General features: G+C 42.1%; 1 protein-coding gene across 2 annotated transcripts in view; it reads left to right on the top strand.

Annotated features, from left to right (window-relative positions):
- The window catches only part of map3k3 (mitogen-activated protein kinase kinase kinase 3), a 162,844-nt gene that overhangs the window by 68,225 nt on the left and 77,850 nt on the right, over window positions 1–16,769 (top strand). For both annotated transcript variants that reach the window (XM_068013134.1, XM_068013133.1), the window contains exons 8-9: window positions 5,386–5,519; window positions 15,749–15,822. In XM_068013134.1, the coding sequence (XP_067869235.1) occupies window positions 5,386–5,519; window positions 15,749–15,822 (208 nt within the window). The remainder of the gene's footprint in view (window positions 1–5,385; window positions 5,520–15,748; window positions 15,823–16,769) is intronic.

Genomic DNA, 16,769 nt, shown 5'->3' with positions numbered 1-16,769 from the left:
CACCTCACACTTGTCTGTATTAAATTCCATCTGCCAGTTGTCTGCCCATTCTGCTAGCCTATCTATGTCCTGCTGCAGGCATATCATCCTCACTGTTTGCCACTCCTACAAGTTTGGTCTCCAGCAAATTTTGAAATTCTACTCTGTATTCCAAGATCCAAGTCATTTATATATTGCAAAAAAAGCAGTGGTCCTAGCACTGACCCTTGGGGAACACCACTGTCTATCATCCTCCAGTCTGAAAAACAATCATTTATCACAACTCACTTTCTGTCCTTAGGCCAGTTTGTTATCCAGTTGGACACTGACCCTCCTATTCCAAAAGCCTCAATTTTGTGAACCAGCCTTTTGTGTGGCACTCTATCAAACGCTTTCTTAAAATCTGTATAGACAACATTCATTGCATTCTCTCCATCAACCTTCTCTGTTACTTAGTCAAAAATTTCAATTAGATTAGTCCAGCACGATCTGCCTTTGACACATCCGTGCTGGCTATCCTTAATTAACTCAAAACTCTCCATGTGTCTGTTGATTTTTTTTCCCCTGATTATTGTTTCTAGTACCTTACTCACCACTTATGTTAAACTAACTAGCCTGTAGTTGCTAGGACTGTCCTTGCACGCTTTCTTGAATAAGGGTGTCACATTTGCTGCTCTGCAATCCTCTGGCACCTACCCCATATATAAGAAAGATTGGAAGGTTTTGGCAAGCCCTTCAGCTATCTCCACCCCCACTTTATTTAGCAACCTGGGGTGCAAGCCATCTGGACCAGATGACTTATCTACCCTAAGCATAGCCAGCCTTTCCAGTATCACCTCCCACCTCAATTTTTACCTATCCATAGCCTTTACTCTCTCTGCTTCTACCAATATTTTGTCAGATTCCTCTTTCTTAGGAAACACTGATACAAAGTACGCATTAAGCATTCTAGCCTTGTCCTGTGTCTCAAAACATATATTACACTCTTTGCCCTTAAAAGGCCCAACCCCACCTCTTGCTACCCACTTACTACTTGCATGCTGGTAAAAGATTTTTGCATTCCCTTTATGTTAAACGTCATTCTGTTCTCATTCACTCTTTGCTGGTCTTATTTTCCTCTTCACTTCCCCTCTCAACTTATTGTATTTGGCCTGGTTCTCACTTGAAGAATTCACCTGACATGCGTCATGCACTTTTTTTACTTCATCATAATCTCTATCTTCCTCTTCATCCAAGGAGCCCTGTTTTTGGTTCCCCTACATTTCACCCTTGTTGGAATGTGTACCTAGCTTATACCTGAAGCATCGCTTCCTTAAAGATAACCCACAGTTCTGTTACAATTTTTCCTGTCAATCTTCGGTTCCATTTTACCCTGGCTAGATCCTTTCTCATCACATTGAAATTAGCCCTCTTCCAATCTATACATTCTACCCTATAACATTCTTTGCTTTTCTGCATTACAAATCTAAACTCATTTCCCAGCAGCAAACCAGTAATGCCTCTTTTCTAGTTGGGCCGAAAAACATACTGATCAAGGAAGTTCTCCTGAGCACATTTCAGAAATTCCTCCCCCTCCTTACCCTTTACTCTAGCATTATCCCAGTCGATATTTGGGTAATTAAAAGTCCCCCAGTATCTCCATTGTATATTTTTTGCACATCTCTGATTTCCCTGCTGATTTGCTCCTCTGTCTCTCACTATTTGGAGACCTATGGAATACCCCCAGTAGCCTATTCATATGCTTTTTGCTTCTCGACTCTAACCAGATGAGTTCTGTCCTTGCCCCCTCAAGCACATCCTCGCTTTCCAACACTACAATGTGTTCCCTAATCAATACTGCCACCCACCTCCCTTTTTCCCCTTCTCTCTCTTTTCTGAACACTTTATATCCTTGTATATTAAGCGTCCAGTCCTCATTTTTAAGCCACATTTGCATTATTGCCACTACATCATATTCCCATACTGCTATTTGTGCTTGGAGCTCAACAACCTTATTCACCACTCTTTGTGCATTTACATACATGCAGTCCGCTCCTATCTAATATGCAACTACTCCCTTCTCTAGTACTGTCCAACACCCTTATTATGCTGCTTATTACTCTTTTTTACTTCTATATGCTAGTTCCCATCCCCCTGCCAATTTAGTTAAAATCCCTTCCAACCACACTAGTGAACCTCCCCATGAGATCATTGGTCCCAATCCTGTTGAGGTGTGACCCTTCCCTTTGATTAGGTGCCTTCTGCCCCAGAACTGGTCCCAATGTCCCAAGAATCTGAAGCCCACCCTCCTGCACTGTGCTTCAAGCCTGGCATTGTTTCTCCTGTAAACCATGGCGCGGAGTCAACTCCCCCTTGGCCCCTTTATTCCCTTCGCCCACTTTATCCTGGCCGTCACATGGGACTAAGTCCTCTTAATTCAGGCTCAGGCTGGGTGTTTGGGATATCGGGGTTACAGGAGAGCCACCCTCCACCTAATCCACCGGCTATGGTTAATGGCTTAGTACAAAGAGGAGGAAACTCAGTCCTTTCTTTAACTATCAATTTACTTCATTCACGTTGTTGTACAATGTAAGAATAAGGTTCATACACTTGGTTAGACAAAAGCATGCAACTCAAACTGGGTTATACAGTTAATAACAAAGCTAGCTAGAATCGATAAGCACACCCACTAGGTTCCTCTGACCTATCCCTCACCTAGTCACAGAAAACAAAGGATAATACCCGAAAAAGGGGAGAGCTGACGCTGGCCAGGCATTCCGTTCTCTCTCTTTTACCTCGTCGCCGCGTTGCTCACGCAGGGTCTTCCACTTCCGCGATGGTTGGTCTCCGGAGTTTCTTGCTGGCTCTATGCCTGAGATTCTCCATACTTATCCTCTTTCTTATCTCTTCAAAACTGTGCTGTCTCTTTCCTGTTGGTTTAGGCCTGCTCACCTCGTTCGTGTTTTCTCCTTATTGGCCCAGGCCCAAAGACCCCGGTGTATCACCGTGTCCAAATAAGGCTCTATTCCTGTGATCTCTCCCTTGTCTTTCACATAAATTAATTAGTTCAAACTGGTTTTTACCAGCACAGGCCAGTATCTGAGCTCAGGTTACTTTAGTTCACAAGCAATCCAACAGTGTCTGAGCTCAGGTTACTTTAGTTCATGAGCTATGCAACAGTTTGTAACAGACTCTGTACTTCTTGCAGCCCCTGGCCAACACTCCCTATCTTCCTATGTCTACTTGCTAGCGTATGGCACTGGGAGTGATCTGGAGATTACTGCCTTCAAAACCCTACTCTTTAACTTCCTCCCTAGCTCTGGAAAATCTGACCATAGGACCTCAATACTTGCCCTCTCTATGTTGTTGGTACCAATGTGTACCATAATTTCTGGCTCACTCCCTTCCCCCTACATAATATTCTGTACCCTTTTTGTGATGTCCTTTACCCTGGTGCCACGGCGGCAACATACCATGCGGGGCTCACAATGACAGTTGCAGAAATGCCTGTCTGTCCCCCGATTATGGAATCTCCTGTAACAAGTGCATTTCGACAGTTTGCTTCCTCAGGTACAGTCCCTTGCCCATTGGTACCATGGTCTCGACTGCACTCCTTCAGGGTATCATCACTCCCAGCAGTCTCTGATGCTGAGTACCTGTTTGAGAGTGGCACACACCCTGAAGATCTTATACCATCTCCCTCTTCCGATGTCACCCACGTACTATCCTGAACTCTTACTGCCTGTGGGGTGACCAGCTCCTAGGAAGTACGGTCCAGGAAACTCTCCTGCTCCCTGATGCTCCTCAGTGACTGCAGCTGCCTCTTGAGCTGAAGCAGCTGGAGACACTTTCTACACACGTGGTCGCCCAAGACACATGGTGCAGGAATTGCAAGCAACAGGTTGCAGTCACCAGATTAATAGTAAAAAATGGCTGTTGTTTCAAATTTGGCTTCAGAAGCTTCAGCACATAACCTAGGCCAATGTGATAAAGAAAGGCAGATTTATAAATCGTGCCTTTCAAATATCCCAAGACTCTGAGTACAGTGAATTGCTTTTGAAGTGCAATGCTGATTATGTAGTTGAATGTAGCAGTCACTTTGTGCTCAGCAAGATCTCAGAAGTAGTAATGAGAGAAATGGTCAATTGTTGTGTAATGTTGCTTTTGATTGAGGAAGGTATGTTGGCCAGGATACCAGGAGAGATCCCTGCTTGTCAAATAGTGCCATGTGATCTTTAACAGCCTGAGCCATCAAAACAGGTGACAGGTTACTGTCTGATCTGAAGGACAGCACCTCTGGAGATGTAACACTCCTTCAGTATCTACTCTGCCAGATTATGTTCTCAAGTGCTGGGATGGAACTTGAAGCTCCTGACCTAGGTGGTGTACTAATCAGCCAGACTGACACCTAAGTATTTGTGAGTGCAGTACTGTCAGTTGAAATGCTCAAGGTCCCGCTGCACTATTCAAAGAAGAGCAGGGGAGTTCTCATGATGTCCTGGCCAACATTCATTCCTCAAACAACACCTAAAACATTAATAGGTCACTAACCTCACTGCTGTTTGTAGGATCTTGCAGTACCCAAATGCTGCTGTTTGCTGACATAGTGACAGCAGCTGCAGGTCAAAAGTACTTAATTGTGTGTGAAATGGTTGAGATGTTTGAGACATGACAAGGTGCTGCATGGATCCAAGTCTTTTTTTTTGATACTTGACATGTCGGTTGTCTGCAGCTGCATTTGTAGGGATAAATTGGAGAGCATATTTTAAACGAAGAGATCAACGCCACAGCTTTTTTAGTATTTCTGGGGCAGGCATTGGTGCGCTCTTTCTTCCCCCACCATCACACATTGCACGTGCCTGTTTATTTATTGGTAAAGGTGCCACCAGATATAAAAGACAGACATACACCAGAAGGTGGCAAGTTCAATACCTGCTCTATACTACTGATTTCAACCAGAACAACAGCTGTTGATCCTCCTGGTGTTTTTCCCCAGCCTTACCCCTCCAGCTGCACAACCCTCTGAGATATCTGTGCTGCTCTAATTCTGGCCCCTTGAGCATCCTGATTTTAATTGCTCCACCCTTGGCAACCATGCCTTCAGCTGCCAAGACCCTAAGCTCTGGACTACCCGCCCGATACCTCTCCACCTCTCTACCTCGCTTTCCTCCTTTAAGACACTTCTTAAAACTTATCTCTTTGACCAAGCATTTGGTCATCTGCCCATATATCTCCTTATGTGGCTCGGTGATAAACTTTGTTTTATAATGCTTCTGTGAAGCACGATGAGACATTTTGTTGCATTAAAACATGCTATATAAATACAAATTGTTGGTTTTGCACAAGCATTTGAATGTCGGATAACTGCTAAGCAATATATTAAAAAGCAGTCTTCTGCACTACTCAGTGAAACTGTTCTCTATGCAGGTTCTCAGAACACAGGTCGAAGCTCCCCACCCCCAGGATACGTACCGGAGCGACAACAGCGGATCGCTCGCCAAGGATCCTACACCAGCATTCACAGTGAGGGGGAATTCATCCCTGAGAATATGGAACAATGTGTAAGTAAAGATTTTGCTCAGTAATGTGCCCTAAAATATACAAAACAAACATCAGGATTTTAAATGAGCAAATGAGCACAGCAAAGGTTTTGTCCCTCCCCCTTGGAAGAGGTTACTTTGGAGCACCTTCATCCAGGGATTCTGGCTGTGTATACTTTATCCAGTGCCAAACTGCCAGTTCTTCTTGGTGTTTGGGTTAAATTGGAGTTTTGATGTACATATCCATGACTACAGGAAAGAGACGGGTGTTGGCAGCTCTGCCAGACTATAATGCTACAATCACTGGCTGCACATTTTTTCCCCAGCTGAGTATAGTTATGTCTTCTCATTTTCTTAAACCAAATTCATCTCTGTTGACGAGTGATAGCAGCAAGACAAAACTTGATCACAAAGGTTAACGGTAAAGGTCTGATGGAGGGCATGGCTTGGGAGGTCACACCTGTACCAACAAATTTCTGCACACGTAAAGCAAGGTGGGGGTGGGGGGTGTGAGTAGTGTGGGGTGACACTGAGCCTAATAAGAGAGGTGTGTTTTAGGTTCGATCACCAGCCTGCGCTGCAGTCATTCTCAGACAGTGTGTGATCTGTCTGATTGTGAGCTCCATCCCATGCCCCTTATTGTCCTCAAGTCCATGGTAAACAGTTTCCTGGGTTCAAATTGTCATAACCTGTAAGAATAATAGGCCAAATCTTCCTGGAAAGATAATGGTGGGTTAACGTTGCTTGACATTATGATGCACAATTCAACCAATTGCTGATGAATTTATGCCACTCTGTTTGCGTTGCACATCTCACCCTTTGCCTCCCTCTTATTTTTAAGCACCTGCTGGATTTGCACATTAAGTGCCCATTAAACTTGTTGCAGAAAGTTAGGGCTTGTAATTAATAGCATTAGTACCCTTTTAACAACATAATAACTGTTAATGCAATGCCAGTCGATCTTTCTGGCCCAGAAAGAGAGCAGTTTTAACTGTTGAGTCTCAGTCATTTGGATAGTGAATTGTTGAAATTTTAAATTGCCAAATTTGAGGGGTTTTTCTTTCCCTTCCTTTGTCTTTTTTTACTCTCAATCCAGACTTTGTTTCCCTCTATTATTTTACTTTCTGCTCTTGACTCTAATTTACCCTCAGTCATTCCTCTGTTTCTTTCTTTTTCAATCGGTAAATTTCATTGGTTAAGGAAATAGACTATTGGTGCCATCGTTCACTGTGATCCCAGATCCCCCATTGCCCATGCTGCACATTCACTCACACCTCTAGCAAGTTACAGTATAATTAATTTTGAGCTGAAGTCTTTAACTAACGGTGCATACTGCAATAATATCTCCGTTCTAGCAAGAATTGAGCCATTGAATCCCTTAATCAGATCCCCTTCCCATCTCCTCTTCTCCAATCTGAACAATCTCAGCTTCAGTAGCCTCTCCTTGTAACTTTGGTGTCTGATGCCAGTTATCAGACAGGTGGCCCACAGCTGCACCTCCTCCTATAACTTGTCTTGTAATGTGGTGACCAGGTCTACACTGTGCCAGGAGGAGGGAAGAACTAATGCCCTGAATAGGCTCGATATCCCATCCTGTGATTTTCTATACAAACCTGATTTCTCTGCCTCGTTTACCACAACTGCAGATGGTTTCATTGATCTGTCCACCAGTGTCCCTAATCCTTTTCTATTGAATCCTGTTGACTAACACCATTTAATTTATAGTTGCAATATTTATTCTCCTTCCAAATTTCATTTGTCACTTTTCACTTGCTGCTATTGAATTTAGTTTCCTATTTCTCAGCGCAATTTGCCAATCTGTGTAGATTGCACTGCATCCTCCTTCCCCAATCATGGTGTCAGTGGTGGATTTTGACAATTTTATCTCGAACCCCACTTCCAAATCATTGATCTACATCATGATCTGTTTGCACTGAGATTCTTGGGACACACCATTTATCACTTCCTGTCACTCCAGCACCTGCATGACACCCCCACCCCCCGCCTCGTCTCCTTTGATGCATCCAGTTGCCAACCTTCTTCAATAACTATCCATATTTTCAATGGCTTTTCTACCTTTTGGACCAAGCTCCTAGGATGAGATAGTGGTGTAGTGGTAATGCCAATGGATCAGTAACCCAGAGTCCCATGTCCCAGGGACACGGGTTCAAATGCTACCACGGCCGCTGGTGGAGTTTAAATTCAATTCATAAATTCAATTAACTCATACAAATCTGGAATTGAAAGCTAATCTCAGTAACAGTTTCATGGCACCATCATAGATTGTTATAAAAAGCCATCAGGTTCACTAGTGTCCTTTAGGGAAGGAAATCTGCTGTCCTTACCTGGTCTGGCCTCCATGTGACTCCAGACCCACAGAAATGTGGTTGACTCTTAACTGCCCTCTGACATGGCCTAGTAGGCCACTCAGATGTCAAGGGCAATTAGGGATGGGCAACAAATGCTGGCCTTGCCAGTGACGCCTACATCCGATGAAAGAATAAAAAAATTTCTCTGAATAAAAAAACTGCCAGAAAGTGATTTCATCGACTGTTTCTTTGAACTGGGTCCTGATGGGCAGGTCTCATGCAGCTACTGGCAACCAACCTAAACCTGGTGGAATTGGTAATGATCAAACATGGAATCAAAGAATTGTTACAGCACAGAAGAGACCATTTGGCCCTTCATGTCCATGCCAGCTCTGTGCAAGAGCAACTCCATTAGTCCCACTCCCCACTCTTTCCCTGTAGCCCTGCAAATCTTTTCTCTTCAGATCATTATCCAATTCCCTTTTTAAGACCATGATTGAATTTTCCTCCACCACACTCTCAAACAGTGCATTCCAGATCCTAACTGCTGGCCATTCACCTTAAATCGGTATTCTCTGGTTCCTGACCCTTCTGCCAATGGAACACTTTCTCTCTATCTACTCTGTCTAGGACCCTCATGATTTTGAACACCTCTATTAAATCTCCCCTTAATCTTCTCTTTCCCAAGGAGAACAGCCCCAGCTTTTCCAATCTATCCACGTAACTGAAGTCCTTCATCCCAGGAACCATTCTCGTAAATTTCTTTTTACACCCTCACTAATGCCTTCACATCGTTCCTTAAGTGTGGTGCCCAGAATTGGAGACAATACTCCAGTTGAGGCTAAATGAATGCTTTATAGAGGTTCACCATATAAAGGTTCGTTGTTTTTGTACACTCTGCTTCTACTTATAAAGTCCAGGATCCCAAACCATCCTGCCACCTTAAATGATTTGCCCCCAGGTCCCTCTGCACGTGTACTGTTTTAGAATTGTATCCTTTATTTTATATTGCCTCTCCTCATTCTTCCCACCAAAATGTATGACTTTACCAGAAACAGCAAATCAGACTTTTTTTTTGCTGGCATTGATTGAAGGAAGGTTATTGAGTAGGATATTAGGAGTACTGTTCTGGGAGTGCATGGAATACTAAATGTGTGTTACATTGCCAGTGCTGACATCAGCTGACATGAAGAGTTTATTGCACATGCTTAACACTACTGAAACAATTCATTTGTTTGAGCGCCATTTTGAACTTAAAACAAAAACAGCAGTGGCTGGAAATACATAACAATCATCTTCTGCAAAGAGAGCACTCAGGTTAATGTTTCAGGTATAACCCCTCTTCAGAACTGAACACTAATCATAATTTTAGTAAAGTTGGGGAGATTGAGGATGGAAGAAAAGATACTGCAGAGAGGAAGTTTTTGGGTTCGATGAGTTGCAGACTGTAATAAAGAACTGCTGAGGCATTGGAAAGATGGAAATGTATTTCAAATTTTGTCCCTATTTTGTTGACATATAGTCAGCTATACATTCAGTTGCATCCACCTGGTGAATCTGTGGCCTGTGCAGAGTTCTGTCCCATTATGAGGGAAAATATTCAGAGCTCCCAACACCAAGAAAATTCCGGAAAACTAAAGTGACGGTCAGTCCAAGTCACCTGGATATTGAATCCATCCCTCCTGCTGATTTAGTACAAACTGGTACATTACATTCTGTTTACTTCCCAGACTTAAAATATAGAACTCTGTTTCCTCGCTGTCTTTCCACCAACACTGTAGAAACTTTTAAAATCCAACTTGGCACTGCCCCGTGACTACTTCTTGACTAAAGGACAAAGAGGGAGAGGAATTCTTGAAATGTATTCAAGAGTATTTCCTTCATTAGTTTATTTCCAGCCCAGCGTGAAAGGATTTGGTTCTCTGTAATAAAGTGGAGCATTTGGGAAACAGTGATCACAATATCGTTGGAGTAATGTAGTTATGAAAAAGAACAAGGAACAATCAAAAGGGAAAATACTCAACTTGAGCAGAGCCAATTTCAGTGAGTTGATGGGGGAATCTGGACCAGGTGGAATGGAATCAAAGATTGGTAGGTAAAGCAGTAAATGGCCAATGGGAGGTCTTGAAAGAGGAGATAGTTTGGGTACAAACTAAACACATTCCGATGAGGGGGAAGGGAAAGGTATCCAAATCTAAAGCTTTCTGGATGAACAAATATTGAGAGATCAAAATGAAACCTCAAAAGATGGCTTATGATAAATGTCAGGCTCATAATACAGTCGAGCACAGGTTTTTAACCTTTTTACTTCTGAAGCCACCTTCCGTCTTATATAAAAAAAAATCCAGGGTCCCCCCCTGTAGTACAATGAGTGTTTTTTTCTGTATAAAAATAGTTATACAATTAATCATATAAGTATTATTTTTACAGAAGCAAAATACTGTGGATGCTGGAAATCTGAAATAAAATCTGAAATAAAAACAGAAATGCTGGAAATACTCAGCATGAAGAGTAATTGACCTGAAACGTTAACTCTGTTTCTCTCTTCACAGTTGCTGCCAGTCCTGCTGAGTATTTCCAACATTTTCTGTTTTTATTTATTACTTTTTTTAACTTACTTAATGTGAAACTTATTGCTAGTGCTGTGCAACAAATCTGTCAAGACATGGAGGTAGCTTTGACCAGCACATGCACATGTCATGGTCAATATTCATCCTGGTTCGGCACTTTGTTTTCATTGATGTCATTGCTGAAAATAGAGCTTCGCATAAGTAGGTTATACTAAATGGGACCAACACTTTCATTGTTGCAGTAGAAGCAGTGCTGTACTCAATGGAACATTCACACTAAAATGTTTCCAGCGACATTTTACTGAACATAGGAATTAGGAGCAGGCAATGTCATTGACCTCTTCTAATAGCTTTGGGACAGAGGGTGGCAATTTAGTTGTAGAATTTTCACTAACTGGGTTCGTAGCCCACAGGTGTGTAGCAGATTATTTCATCGTGGGTTCTAGAAAATAAGTATTTAAATTTATTGCATGGATTTGAAAGATACGCTACCAGCTGTGATTACGTCACAGTCAACATTCTTTTTCTTGAATGAAAGAATGTAGGAGCTCAAACATATCTGTGATATCCCCACAAGCAAGAACTTTTCAGACTTGCAGTTTCCTTTTGAATGCATCAATTCTTTCACGCTGGGCAAAAAAGGAGTCCTCCCGCCTTGCATAGCTTTATTCAGCTTATTCATTTCACTGAATGTGTCTTTGAATTAAACCAGTTTAGCCAGCCACATGGCATTAATCCACACCAAGGCAAGTTGAGTTTTTTTTATCAGCCTACCCCTTGAAATAAAATATAGGGGCAAGCATTCTGCCTCAAGAGAACCGTCTCACTTCTCTGTGCATGAGCTTGGAATTGTGCTCTGCATCCACTTCCTCACAAAATGCAATAGAATACCTGAAGTTGTTGCTTTGGATTTAATATAATAGTAAGTGTTACCACTGTGTTGCGAACACAGCAAAGACCTGGTTCAGTATCTTTTTGCAGCAAGTGCATCTCGGTGTAAAATATGTTCTAATAGCGCAAGGTGCAGCTGCTCTTTTTTCACAACACCAGAATGCTGCAGCCCCATCACTGCAGACCCAAGGCAGTTGGCCCAGTTGATTTCTGTTGAAGTCATGAAATCATCCAACAATTCGAAAATATGGTGTTGTCTTGAGCCCTTTGCAAAACAAAAAATTCTTTTATTTCCTGATTACTGAACATAAGCGAGTAAATGGGATATTTTAGGAATGTCTGTGAAGTCATCAAGTTGTATGGCAAAATCATTCTCATGCAGTGAATCAATGTACTGCAAAATTATGTCTTCTGACATTAGAGCAGTTGGTCATTTGACAGTGTCAAATGGCACAAATACTTTTTTCCCAGTTGGCCTTTTGCGCTCCAAACATTTCCCTTACAATTTCACTGGCACAGGGCATTATCAATGCCTCAGCAATCATATGTGTTTTTTTTTTTGCTTTAGCAATCTTCTGCGTCACTATGTAGGATAAGACTATAAGCTTGTTATCAGCAGTAGTTCTAGATTTCATTACTGCATCAGTCCCGAGCAGTTCTTAGCCTTTTGCTCAAATAATGATGTTGCTTGTCCTCTTACATTTCATGCTTGGTAATTTAATGTCTCTAGTTTGAAGGGTTTCAAAGATTCATTGGACAGTACTTGTGCAAAAATTCCACACTGCAGTTGAAGTATATCCCCACTTCCAGTTCAAATAAAACCAAAATTCAAGTAGCTGTCTTCATATTTCAGTGGCTTTGTTTTTTACTCACCCCTTCATTGAAAAGTGCTTCTGCTCTTAGGGTTGAATGTGATGAAGGAAGCTCTGTATCATCACTCTGGATTTTGCTGTTTTGCAGCTGATGGTCGCATTAAAAATGTATCCATTTATCTGGTATTTATTATGTGTTCATGATTTTTCCTGTTCGTTATAATTTTTCTTGCTCCTGCTGGAATAGTACCTTGGGTAAAGAGGATTTTATTAAGCCCTAAATTTACATTATGTGTCTACTTACTGCCTAGGGTCTGCTCCACCCTATCAACCATTTGCTTAACAGGAAATCAACCTGGAACAAAAAACGCACTGCTCATTACAGGATCATTTTGTGCACACTCAGTCAGACTGGATTAAAATACCAGGTGCACGACCTCCATTTCAGAAATAAAACACTTCAATACCAAACCTCAACATAGGAAATAGGAGCAGGAGTACGCCATTTGGCCCGTCAAGCCTGCTCCACCATTCAAATTCATGGCTGATCATCTACCTCTATGCCATTTTTTTTCCACTATCCCCATATCCCTTGATGTCATTAGTATTCAGAAATCTATAAATTTCTGTCTTGAACATGCTCAATGATTGAGCTTCGCAGCCCTCTGGGGTAGAGAATTCCACAGATTCACCAACCCCTGAGTAAAGAAATTCCTCCTCATCTCAGTCTTAAATGGTCTACCCCTTATTCTGAGACTGTGTCCCCTTGTTCTAGACTCACCAGCCAGAGGATACATCCTATCCATGTCCACCCTGTCATGCCCTGTAAGAATTTTGTAAGTTTCAATGAGATCACCTCTCATTCTTCGAAACTTGGTCTGTACTCTCTACAGTTTTCTCAATCTCATCTCATATTCCCGCCATCCCAGGGATTAGTGAATCTCCATTGCACTTCCTCTATGGCAAGTATATCCTTCCTTAGGAGACCAAAACTACACAATACTCCAGGTGTGGTCTCACCAATACTTCATACAATTGAAGCAATACATCTTTACTCCTATAATCAAATCCCCTTGCAATGAAGGCCAACATACCATTTGCATTTTTAATTGCTTGCTGCACATGCAGACTACATGGTGGTGAAAACCAGTGATTCGAATTAACCACACCAGTAATGGTGGATGGCATATGAGAGAAATGGAGAAACAAACGAGGCGAGTGACTTTACCCACCCAACCCCATCTCCATAAATCCTTCAGCAACAAAGGCAGCCCTGCCCCCTTTTCCTGCTCCCTATCCCATCACAAATAGCGGTATCATCAACTCAAAGATCATGAGACTAAGCCTATCTTCTTCAGAGAAGCGCGTGGCTATGAATATAAAACTGAGTTTGAGGTATGAGGAGAGCCATGCTAATGTCTTCATCTATTAACGCAGACTGAAGACATTGAAGGAGAGAATCTCACCGGCTCCCGATTATTGCAGCCTTGCAGCAGACCCAGAGAGTGTCTTTCTTTCCACCTCATATTTCTTAGAGATAAATCTGTGGAAGCCAGTGATATGCAGAGGGACTTGCCCAGCCACATTGCTAATGGTGTCTGAGTGAGAGCCTACGCATGTGATGACTTTGCATCTGTGACTATTCCAGTTATCTCAATATACAGGGGAACATGGGAGACTACTGATGGGAGAAACAGCTCATGGGAGACTACTAATGGAACATATCGCAGACCCCTCATTGAGCAACCATGCAGTTGAGAACCAAACTGAAAAGTAGAGAACTGAGAGAAAATAGAGCAAAGAAAGTGTATGAGAACAGTTAGTGGGTAAAATAAAAGGGAACCCAAAAGTCTTGTGTAAACATATGAATAGTAACAGGATAGTCAAAGGAAGGTTGGGGTCGATTTAGGACCAAAAAGGAGATCTTATGGAGGCAGAAGGCATGGCTGAGGTAATAAATGAGTACTTTGCATTGGTCTTCACTAAAGAAGAGGATGTTGCCAATGTCACAGTAAAGAAGGACGTAGTAGAGAAATTCAATAGGATAAAAATAAAAGAGGTATTTAAAAGATTGGCAGCACTCAAAGTAGAAAAGTCACCCAGTCCGAATGATGTGCTGAAGAAAGTAAGAAGGAAGATTGTGGAGCCTGTGGCCACTATCTTCCAATCCTCCTTGGATTTGGAAGTGGTGCCATAGGACTTGAGGGTTGCAATTGTTACATTCCCCCTGCTTCAAATAAGGAGAGGAATTAAACTACAGGCCAGTCAGTCTAACATCAATGGTGGGCAAACTTTGAGACAGTTTGAGGCAAAATTAATTGTCATTTGGAAAATACATGTAAGTAAATGGCAGTCAGTATGAATTTGTTAAAAGCAAATCTTGTTTGAGTTGTTTGAAATAACAGAAAGGATTGGTGAAGGTGGTACAGGTGATTTTATGTATATGGATTTTCATATAGCGCCACTTCATAGACTTGTTAACAATATTGAAACCCATGGAAATATAAGGGCAGTGGCAGCATGGAAACGAAATTGGCTAATGAACAGAAAGCAGAGAGTAGCGATGAACGGTTGATTTTCCGACTGGAGGGACATGTACAATGGTGTCCTCCAGGGGTTGGCAATGGGACCACTGCTGTTTCTGGCATATGTTAATAACCTGGTCTTGTGTATGCAGGGCATAATTTCAATGTTTGCGATGACACAAAACTCAAATGTAGTAAAATATGAAGAGGGTAGTAAGAGACATCAGGAAGACATAGACAATGAATTGGACAGTCATATGACCAATTAATTTAATGCAGAGAATTGATGCATCTAAGTAGGAAGAATAAGGAGAGGCAATATAAATTAACTGTACAATTTTAAAGGGGATGCAGAAACAAAGACCAGTAGGTATACCAAATGGTTGTAATGATGGTAATGATTCTGTTAGTTCCATTTACACATCCTCTAGACCCACCCTATCATAGACCTTCACCTTTGTTCTTTCCTCCCCTTTCCAAATCCCCTGCTTCTGTACTTGCTTAAACAACTGTAACTTTTTCCAGTGCTGACAAAAGGTCATCAACCTGAAACATTAACCCTTTTTCACCCTCCACAGATGCTTCCAGACCTGCTGAATATTTCCATCATTTTCTGTTTTTGTCTGTTGCTTTCTAAATTGCCCTGTTTTTCTTGCTGGGTCTGTTTGAGCCTCCCTTGCCTTAGTCTTAAAGCCTGGAAGAATTGGAGTAAAGGTGCCCCTTTTACCTGAACATCAAAGTGATCCAAAGGAAATGTAGCTTTTGTCACATCCTCTGAAAATTTTAGCTTTTTTTAAACTTTATAAAAAACACTTTAGCCCCTCAGTAACTTATGGTATCTCACATCTGAGCTATGCTGATCATGGTTAATGCATCTAATACTGAGGTTGGATGGCTTTATCTCTCAGATTTGTCAGTTTTAATGAGGTTTCTGCCTCTTTGCAATTAAACCGCTGTCGCTGAAAAGCCAACGATTCCCCAAACAAAGTTTATGATCTGAACCCTGGCCTATCTTGGATTTCCCTACATGCCCAGCCTGTGCCACTGCTATCAGTGGAGATGAAACTGAAATTTAAACTTTAAAAAGCACAATTTATACAGTAGTTTGTAGAAAACTTAAAGGCATTGTGATGTTCCCTCCAGATCTACGAACCTCAGAGCAGTGCTGAGAACTCCATGTCGGGCAGCTGCCAGTCCTTGGATAGGAGAGCAGACAGGTGAGTGTGGGCACAGAGGTCTCTTCTCTTTATCCATTACTGTAAGCCTATCAAGTAATTAGTCTTGTTATTGAGACAGTGACTATAACGTTCTGGGTGCATTCCAAGGAATGCACTGCGTTAGCTGGGGTGGAAGTGGGGATACTGTAGGGACCTCAGCATCTCTGAGTTAGAGAAGGGAAAATCGGCTAGTGTTCCTCCTTCTAATTATTATTCAGCTGTTGGTAAGTTTGAATTCAGCTGTGATTCTTGACCACCCCACCCACCCTTGTCTGGCTTTCTCCTGTGTTGGAATACCTTCCTGACACTCACTATTCAGGCTTGCATATGAGAAAAGACATTTGGGTAAAGTGTCAGAGGCCAAATATTACCACTGAACTTTATTCTAGCAAGAGCCAGTACCTATGCCAATCATGGTAAGAAAAGCTAACCGAGAAAGCAGAGGGAAATATGTGTAAATACTTGGATATGCACTTGAAGTACCGTAACTTACAAGGCTATGAACCAAGAGCTGGCACCGACGCAACCGAATGGCCTCTTCTGCACCATAGTTTTCCATGTTTCTTATGTATTCAGGGAATTTCTCTGTGAGCAGTTCAAAAATGACAACTCTCATAACTTTTTCCGAAGGTAGAATTTCTCAATTCACCAACTTACAAAAGTTGGAATTGTCCTTCTGATTAACGCCAACCAGCAGGCAGGCAGGGTGATCCCAACTGTGGGCTTGACCAATCCATGCTGCTTCACATTTGCCTGTCTCACTGGCTCATTGTGTTGGGCAACGGCACCACTGCAAAGGTGAGAGCCCTATTGCATCTCCAGGACTCTCACTTATGGTCACTAGCAAACCAGTCATCGAACCTTTTTAAAAAGATATTCTTGGACCAGTTTTTGGAGTGTCAGTAGCCAAAGTGGATTGGTGGGCCATAGTTGATACCTGGCCAATT

The sequence above is a fragment of the Heterodontus francisci genome, chromosome 33 (genome assembly GCF_036365525.1).
Source record: "Heterodontus francisci isolate sHetFra1 chromosome 33, sHetFra1.hap1, whole genome shotgun sequence".
Classification (NCBI taxonomy): Eukaryota; Metazoa; Chordata; class Chondrichthyes; order Heterodontiformes; family Heterodontidae; genus Heterodontus; species Heterodontus francisci.
Note: the sequence above shows the minus strand (reverse complement) of the source record. Positions and strands in the feature narration are given on the sequence as shown.